The sequence below is a fragment of the Pyrus communis genome, chromosome 8 (genome assembly GCF_041283825.1).
Source record: "Pyrus communis isolate YQ-2024b chromosome 8, ASM4128382v1, whole genome shotgun sequence".
In the NCBI taxonomy this organism is placed as follows: Eukaryota; Viridiplantae; Streptophyta; class Magnoliopsida; order Rosales; family Rosaceae; genus Pyrus; species Pyrus communis.
The window spans coordinates 11,272,604-11,281,717 of NC_142572.1; the positions used below are offsets into that span (position 1 = coordinate 11,272,604).

At 37.5% G+C, this 9,114-nt stretch overlaps 1 protein-coding gene across 8 annotated transcripts; it reads left to right on the forward strand.

Annotated features, from left to right (window-relative positions):
• Window positions 1-1,349: 1,349 nt before the first annotated feature.
• On the forward strand, window positions 1,350-8,583 carry LOC137718359 (wound-responsive family protein). Of its 8 annotated transcripts, none has more exons than XM_068457895.2 (14): window positions 1,363-1,833; window positions 2,425-2,535; window positions 2,650-2,742; window positions 2,897-2,973; window positions 3,448-3,560; window positions 3,654-4,048; window positions 4,773-4,872; window positions 5,021-5,130; window positions 5,280-5,366; window positions 5,976-6,101; window positions 7,103-7,240; window positions 7,348-7,395; window positions 7,702-7,803; window positions 8,005-8,583. In XM_068457895.2, exons 1-14 carry the CDS (start codon window positions 1,603-1,605, stop codon window positions 8,461-8,463), a joined length of 2,190 nt encoding a protein of 729 aa, XP_068313996.2. In that variant the 5' UTR covers window positions 1,363-1,602; the 3' UTR covers window positions 8,464-8,583. The 8 variants fall into 8 exon arrangements, with proteins under 8 accessions (XP_068313993.2, XP_068313995.2, XP_068313994.2 ...); XM_088698612.1 differs by having other exon boundaries at window positions 5,283-5,366; XM_088698613.1 differs by having other exon boundaries at window positions 1,369-1,833; window positions 2,434-2,535.
• The last annotated feature ends 531 nt before the right edge of the window (window positions 8,584-9,114 follow it).

The following is a 9,114-nucleotide window of genomic DNA, read 5'->3' on the forward strand; positions in this document are numbered from 1 at the left end:
CGAGTGGACTTGCACAACTGTTTAGAGTGAACAATAGAAGCAATTTCATTGCCATTGCATTACCTTTGCCCTAATGCAGATGGAGATGCTCTAACGTATATGAGTACTATTATCGAGAAAGACTTATATGTTTATATGTAATGACTTTGCTGTCACGTGGCTTTTTTTTTTCTTTCTAATAATATATTGTTATGTAGAAATTTTTTCTACATGACAATATATTACCGAATTGAGACCTCACGTGACAGTGAATCTGTTCCACGTAAATTGCTTTCTCTATTTTCCCACATAGTCTAAGAAAATTGTGATTGCTAACCATTGATCTAATTGTTGTGAAAGAGAATAACTTCTTAGTATTGAATTAGGGATGGTGGGAATGAATGTTACTGGTCGTTACGGGTGATTGACCTAATACTCATTCGTTGTCTCTCTCTCTCTCTCTCTCTCTCTCTCTCTCTCTCTCTCTCTCTCTCTCTCTCTCTCTCTCTCTCTCTCTCTCTCTCTCTCTCTCTCTCTCTCTCTCTCTCTCTCACGTAGTAGCTCCTTAGCACACGCCTATGCATGTGCTAATTGGCCTTTTATTCATTATGTTTATGTATTAGTATTAATTCTATCAAGTAACTACCCACGCAGTGGGTGCTTTGTTTGAAATCTTCAAAAGGATGTAGTTTACCATTTTACCCTTATTAATTAAATTGTTTGGTTTTGAAATTCTTAATTAGGGAGGAGCATTTCTTGCCATTTTGAATGTTTCATCTTTTTTGCCTTCTCACTTTATAAATATATATATATATATATATATATATATATATCTCCATTAATTCATGAAACCCTCTTTGTCAACTAAAAGTGTGAGAAGACTACTTAGTCTTCTATCACACAAAAAAAAATGATGGGCAATAATGTAATTTCACAGATTTAAATTTTACTGTTTTTTATTGAAGCCTCACTTACAAGTGATGTTAAAATACCTCCAATAATAATAAAAAATAACCAAAAACAAAAACCTCCCCCCCCCCCCCCCCACCCTTTCCCTCTCTCCTTCTCATTTTCTTAAAAAAAAAATATGTTCATACACACAAAATGTGTAAGCAAATGCTAGTATGTATGTGTGTGTGTGTAGATTCACAACTCCCCTCCAATTTATTACTTTTCCTACTCCAAAATTCCAAATAAGTAACACACATATAGATCATTACAACACATCTGGGATTTAACGGATGCGATTTGTCTTTGGATAACCGAACGTTGGCAATCAGAGTTCATAGTATATCCGAGCCGGGTTCGGATCCGGTTTACACCATCACACCCGTCGGATCCTCTTCCCTCCCTCTTTCTTTCCTTTTCTCGCAACAAAAAACAAAAGCTAACCCAGAAAAATTTCCCAAGATCCAGTCGAGAAAATTCAGTTAAAATCCCGACCCCAAAAAGATTTCCTCTCTCTCTCTCACTATCCCGCCCAATTCCCGTCTCTTTCTCTCTCTAGAGTCAATTTTCTCTCTCTAGGGCTTACCTAGTCCCCAATGTTTCTCCCATCTTAATTTCTCCAAATTCTCGATCCCAATTCTGCCCTAGAATTCTCGACCGGCTTTCGCCACCCCAATGGAGGAAGAGAAGGGCGGCGGCGGCGAATCCTCCAGGCCTTCGTCCAAGTTTGTGAAAGCCGGTGACCGGCAAATGTTCACGGTGGATCTCCGGCCCGGCGAGACCACCATAGTCTCGTGGAGGAAGCTCATGAAGGACACGAACAAGGTCAATGGTGGGCCCTCGACCTCGGCACCGGAACCTCCTCCTGTCAACGCTCACCCTGCTCTCGAGTCTCGGATAGCTCCGGTGAGGCGCCCTAATTGAAAAGACTGTGACTTTTGTCAATTGCACATTGTGTTTGCTTTGCTGGGTGATTGGGTTTTGTGTTAATTTTCTGTTTGTTAATTGTGATTTGCTTGTTACATGCAGTTTATGTAACCTGATCGTTTGGCAATTGTGAAAATTGTTTGAGGATTATTGCATGAACGACTTACTCGTTCTAGTTTTGTTTTTAGGAGTTGTAACTTCTGTTCGGTTGTTTTGTGGATGCTTAGTTGCTGCTTTAGTCACTGAGAAACTCGTAGCTTGTTTTCGAAGTCTATGAGATTATGACGAGTCTAATATGGGTTGGGAATGTAGGTTCCGTTGTTGCATTCCATGAATGCATTTTTACGAAACTAAGATGTTTATTTTCACTGCATCTTATTTGGATGGATTTAAGTTCGTATCATGAATGGCTATCAGATTTTATTGGGACGGTGGAGTGTTGATAGCGATTTGGTTTATAAAAGATATGCACAATCTGCATATGTACCCCTGAACATGCTGTTTCTTGGACAAGGAGTTGCTTTGGACCACATAGTATGATGGTTTCATTTTCTTAAAGGTGCTTCACAGTTGTTTCAGGTCCAACAACCATCTGGAGATGAAGCAAAAGATGAAGGGAAAGATGAAGCTGCGCCAAATCGTTTTAGCGCTGTTATTGAGAAGATTGAACGCCTATATATGGTATTGTTATTTGTTTATTCATAAATAATGTCACTTTTTGGTTCTTGCTATAAAACAGTTCTTCTTGTGTTACATAAAAATTTGTTGTTACAATTCCATTTAAATATATCTCAGGGTAAAGATAGTAGTGATGATGAAGGTCCAAATGATGTTCCTGATGACGATCAGTATGATACCGAAGACTCTTTTATTGATGATGCTGAGTTGGTAGTTATCTCTATCCAATTAATCTTTTTTTTTTTTTGCTTTTCAATATGTGTTGGCCATTGTGTGGATTTAATTGGTGCCATTTTACTTGTTGAACTAACATTATTTTTATATTTATTGCTTTGATAATGTTCCTTCATTATGTGTTGTGCAGGATGAATATTTTGAAGTTGATAATTCAGCCATAAAACATGATGGATTCTTTGTAAACAGGGGAACGCTGGAGCGCATGTGAGTTTCTTTTATCCTCACCTGATTATGTTTGTGTGGACTTAGATATATATGTAATTTTATTTATCTTAGTTCCGTGGTCTATACATACAAGACCTTAGATATTATTCACCCATTTCGTTGCATAGTTTATGGCCTATTGAAGTCTGGAATACAACAAGCCTTATGTTTAGTAGCTCATAAACGTGATGGTAAAATGATACATAGATGCTATTTGAGGGAACTGATCTACTTGTAATTACAGGCTATAGTTATCCTATAGGTACTATTCTGTCCGTTCCCTGGCTGAACAGTGATATCAGCAGTTCCTATTTAAATAAAGTGGACATGGGAAGATATTTTTTGGGTTCACTTACATCAATAGAGGAATTGGGTTTGCCTAAGGAATGAAATTATTTTGAGTTTCATACATAGGTTTTTGACATTGTCGTGTTTTAATTAAATAATTTTTGACATTTTTTTTCCTTTTATTAGTAATGTACCTGCTGCATTACCTAACCAACAACCAAAAAAAAGGCGAAGAAAAGAGGCTAAAGGACCTGGGGAAAATGATGACATTCATGTGCCAAATAAACACACAAAAGTTGGTAAGACAGCAGCAGCAAAGATTACACCAACACTTGTGAAGAATTCATCTACTTCTACTCAAACCATTACTGGAACCACTGAACACCGTGCAGATGTGAAATTTCAGAATCAGTTGAATGTTTCTGGACCTTCATCCACAAGGAAGTCTACTGAATCCAAAACAGTAATGGACCCTTCTTTTATGAAAGTGTCAGACGGAGATGCTTTTGTACTGCAAGCGGATGTGAAGGATATAGATAAGCAGAAGGCAGGAGTCCTCTTGTCCAAAGACTCAAGTAACAAATTTAAAGATGCAGGTGGATCATGTGATGGTTCATATCAGAGATACCATGACAAAAGTGCTTATGCACAAACCAAACACCAATCTGGGAGAGCATCAAGTAATGTTGATGAGTTGGAATCATCGGTTCGGGCCAGACATAAAAATGGGATTCGTGAGATTCCGGACCTTAATCTCTCAGATGGAAAGTACTCTCTTCCAACAACTGTGAGTATTATTGTGTACTAATGTTTTTCTTGTTATTGTATTGTTAATTTGGTATACATCATAAAATGTGCTAGAAGATGTCGAGGGGTGTCATATGAGTACACAAGTAGACGTAGAGAAAGACAAAAATCTAAGAGGGGCTAAAAGAAACTGGAGTGGAGTCGAGGCACTTGGATAAGTGTGTCCGTGCAAAGAAGGTTAAGGGTGTTTGTTTAGTGCTTTTATTGTTGATTACATGTTAGGAACCTCCTTTGGAGTGAATATTCATTAAACCAAGTAACAATGAGGTTAATTGCTGTTATTGTCTTTTGCAAATCGCAAAAGTCTTAGAAAGGTGGACTTGTGAATCTTTATGCTTTATACTCCAATCATTCTTTAAGATTTGAGTTTGTTTCCAATCAGGCATGGCATGGACTTTCTGGTTTATTAGTTTCTTTAGACAGTGTAGATGTGTTAGGTAAAAAATTGCTTGTACTAGCCTCATGTTTGCCTGCTTGTACTCAAGGCTTCATCATCTTCCATGTACCCCCAGTCCAGTTCTTGTTTGTACTCATATGTATACAAACACTGAACATTATAGTCTTGTTTGTTGAAGGTATTAGAAATTTGAGAATATCCTTAAAGGTCGTCTTTGTTCCTAATGGATCATCATGTGCATATATCTTAATTTGTACTTTTGTTCTCAATGATGGTAGATTTGATTTCAAACATTAACATTCTGCAGAAATCTTCACATGTGCACAAAAAGGATGGCTCTAGTATAAAGTCAAAAAGTTCAATGCTTGAAAAGGCTATTAGGGAGTTAGAGAAGATGGTAGCTGAATGTAAGTTTTATTATTTCTCTGACATTTTTGTCTTATTATTTGTTCTAAGTGATACATTGGGTTTGTTCCAGTTCTCTCTCTATTCTTTTTTTTTATGATGATTTGAGGAAACTGCTTCAGTAATCTTTTATTCTGTGTGCGCTTGCAGCTAGGCCACCTGCTGCGGATAATCAAGAGGGAGATAATTCATCCCAAGCAATTAAAAGGAGATTACCTAGAGAACTAAAGATGAAACTTGCTAAAGTTGCTAGACTAGCGGTATTCAAACTAGCTATTTTGACTGTAACTGTTTAACTCTGTGGTGTTGTGCTTTATTTGAATTGTCGTATTCATAATATTCAATACATACATGCATCTCAACTTGAAACCTGTAATAAATTTAATTATAAATGCTCTTTTTGTTGCAGCAGGCTAGCCATGGGAAAATAACAAAAGAGTTACTTAACCGGCTTATGAGTATTCTTGGTCACTTAATACAGCTCAGAACATTAAAGGTATTACAGTTTGTTTTGAAGAAAACACTGGCTCTCCAATACTTGTTCGTTAATTTTCCCATTGTCAACTATAGGTCATTTCACGTGCAGGACCTGAACTCAAAAGTTATGTTTGCCTATTGTTCTGGAACTTAGTGAGAAAAACGCTGTAGTTTGATAAACATATCAACCATCCATACTTAATTATTACTTTAGTGATGATTCCAGAAGCCAGCATCACTATCATGAATTCTAGGTTATGTTTCCATTATGGTTGAGCATTGGCTCTTTTATCATTTGAGGATTTGGATAATTTATAAGGTCACCATAAATTAGTTTCTGTTACAAAAGGAAATCTAATGACAATAACGGTAAAAAAATAAAATAAAATAATAGCATGGATAATTTTTTAGTAACTGTTTAAGGGTAATTGTTTCTTTTTATATAAGTGATGTTCTTATGCTTGCTATGGATGACTAATCTGAACACGATATAACATATACACAGTAATGCTGCTCATAATGAGTGTGCAGTTGTTTTTATTTCTTTTAGCTGTTAAGTATCTTGGCTTCTTGTTTATGAAGAAAGTTGATTTGCTATTTATGCTTGTGCAATGTGTTTTTCCTGCAGAGAAACTTAAAGGTCATGATTAGTATGGGTATTTCAGCAAAAAAGGAGAAAGATGAGAGGTTTCAACATGTAAAGAAGGAAGTTATAGATATGATTAAGATAAAGGCCCCATCCTTGGAATCCAAGGTATGTGTTGCAGGTCCTTGCTGCGGTACGGTGTTTAATACGCTGTGTTCTTTTCCTGGGTAAAAGTATTGGAATAACCATATTGACTATGATCATTGTTAAAAGATATATTGGTGTCTGGATGGTATGAAGTCATGTATGGAATTTTTTCTTGCTAAAAGTGGTCATCATGTCTTTCACTCAGTGTTTTAAAAAACGAGCCTTGAGGCACGCCTAGGCGGCTGTGGAGGCGGGGCGGTGATGAAAACGCCTCTGCCCAGCGGCAGTAGGCTTAAACTTGCCTAGACATGGTCGAGGCATGCCTGAGGCGTGCAGCTTAGGCATTTTTTTTTAAGGTTAGGGTTTCTCACTTACAGTGAAGAAATTTTTTATTTGATTGTTGATTATTCTTCTATAATGTTTGATTTTGACTCTGTTGTTGATTATATTTTATATGTATAATATATATTAACAATTTTAGGTCCCATGAGGCTATTGCCTCATGCCTCAAGGCTGTTGCCTAGGCGGGGCTATCCATGAAATGCCTTGGCTTAGCCTTCGCCTTTTAAAACATTATGGACATTGGTTCAGTTAGCGTTCCCCTTGTTCAGGGGGCCATTTGTTGTGCTAGTTCAGATGACATTCTGTCTTGGTGCTCAATTTTCTTCTCTACATTCGTTGTGTTTACCTGGATTCCCCAGCTTACTTTTATTGGCTCGTTGCTAATTTGTCCTTATTGCTTTTGACCAAAGTCATCCTACATTACTTGCTCTCATCCTTTCTTCATTGGTACTTAACTTAGTGAAAAATGAAAGTGGATTTTCAGTAACTCGTGTTTTAAGTACTGCCTTATGTGGAAGGTATTTCATATTTGTTTCGCTGTGAGAAGATGCTGAACAAAGTGTTTTTAATTCGCCTCTCCATCACAGTAACAAGAATAACCTTTTTTGTATGTCAAATAAGTAATTAGAATAACCTTTGTGCATGGCTCTAATGCAAAATGCAAACTGTGTTTTTCTCAGGCATTGGAACAACAAGCTGGAGCATCAGATGATTTTCAAGAAACTGCTTCTGGAACAAAAGAGCTTTCGAAAAGAAAATTTAGCATGGATGCTGCATTGGAGGACAAGATTTGTGACCTCTATGACCTTTATGTTGACGTACTAACTCAAGCTTTCAATTTCGTATTGGGCATTTTGTTCCTTTATATTGCAGATAACTTCATTTTTTGTTGTCTTATTCCTTGGTATATATTTCTTGGTTCTAGGGGCTGGATGAAGATGCAGGGCCGCAAATAAGAAAGCTGTATGCCGAGGTACTTCACCTTTTCGGGGTTTATCCCCCTGTTTTGTGATATGTGACATGATAATAAATACTAGGACTAGGATTTGATGCTTCTTAATGGTGTATTTTGGCGTTTCCACTTAGATCGTATATGCCTTGTATGAGTCCTTCAAAGGAACCGTTAACCAGTGATGGCATGTTTCTCAAAATCTACTTTTATGAAGATTTTGTATTCACTTAAATTCATTTAGTTTTATTGATTGTATTCTATTGTTGTTGCTTGGACTTCAGTTGTTTTGTGGATATTTCCTGACTTATTTAGTCTTATGTGATTCAGCTAGCGGCATTGTGGCCTAATGGTTTCATGGACAATCATGGGATCAAACGCGCAATTTGTAGGTCAAAAGAGAGACGGAGGGAGCGATACAGCCGAAATAAAGTGCGTAAAGTTGCACACTCTCTCAACTTATGGTCCGGATTTTTTATGAGCCAATTTTGGAATTAACATCAGTCTGCTGGGTTTTAGTCTTTATTGTAATGTATCTTGCATATGGGTTTCAATTCCATGCATCATCTGATATAACTTTCATGGAAGTAGGTATTTATCTCGGCCATTTGTTTGCCAAATTTTTTTCTTCAGGAGCAGGAGAAAATTAGGAGGAAAAAGATGTTGACACCACGAACAGAAGAGACTATTCGAGTTGAGAGGTCAATTACCCAGCAACTATTAATGCAAGAAAGAATGGCAACTGAACAAAACAGTCAGAGCCCGACAAACAAGCCGACATCTGGTACAACAGCAGCCTTGGGGGTACCTGGTCCAATAAACGGTCCTAGCTTTGACAGACTTAAACAAGAGAAGCTCAAGGGAAGTTCAAGCAGTTCCGCAGACGACACACGGGTTGGAGACGGTGCATTGACGAAGAAGAAGACGAAGAGGAAGCCAGAACAAGAATTGGATGAAAGTCGTATCCGCCCGGAGAAATTACCTTCTCAGTCGGGGGAGGAAAGGCACAAGTCCTTAAAGCCGGCGGCCGGGCCGCCCCATAAATCGAACCTCCAGTCCACAGTTGTTCCAAGTGTGGAGCAGTCTAGCTGACATAATATATAGCAGACTAATTAGAAAATTTACTGCATGGTTGGTGCCCTATGATATGATATGATGGATCTGAGATTTGCCCTTTAAATAGAGTGCAAAAAGCTGTGTTTTTACTTTTAATTTTGCAATCTAGTTTTCTACTGTTCTTTCTTTTTCCAATTTTTGGTCCCATCGTTCGGTAAATATAAATTCAAATCGGTAATTTTCCTTTTAATTAGCTAACCATTTGTAGGATTTACTTTGCCTACCTTGGATGGAAATGAAAATGATTCTAATTCTCAACTTTTCACGCGTTCACTAAAAGGGATGTGCTATCCACATCCTATTTTATTTCTTACACCCTCTTAATTTGCAGTTGTTGGATCGATTAAATTAAAGAAGATCAAATGACAGAAATTAATAAAGCGTCTGTGAGAAATAAAAAAGGGGTGTGTGGATGGCACTCCCTTATTTTGTTTCCAACAGTCTTAGCATTTCGGGCCCAAGACCAAGTTCACACCTAACACGGTCCTTTGGACCCAATCTGAATGGTCGAAGACAAATCAATTATAACAAGTTTAGAGGGAAACCGAGTCATAAATAACCCGTCTTTAATCCAAAATAAGACCCAAAAATAGTTAATTCTTTTCAACTTAAACTCTCCTTCTCCCC

Bases quoted from the DNA above. Each gene is read 5' to 3' on its own strand.
- LOC137718359 (XM_068457892.2), top strand. From the start codon at position 1,603: ATGGAGGAAGAGAAGGGCGGCGGCGGCGAATCCTCCAGGCCTTCGTCC. The intron at 1,834-2,424 runs GTGAGGCGCCCT...GGTGCTTCACAG, and splicing joins TCGAGTCTCGGATAGCTCCG to TTGTTTCAGGTCCAACAACC. The intron at 4,049-4,772 runs GTGAGTATTATT...AACATTCTGCAG, and splicing joins AGTACTCTCTTCCAACAACT to AAATCTTCACATGTGCACAA.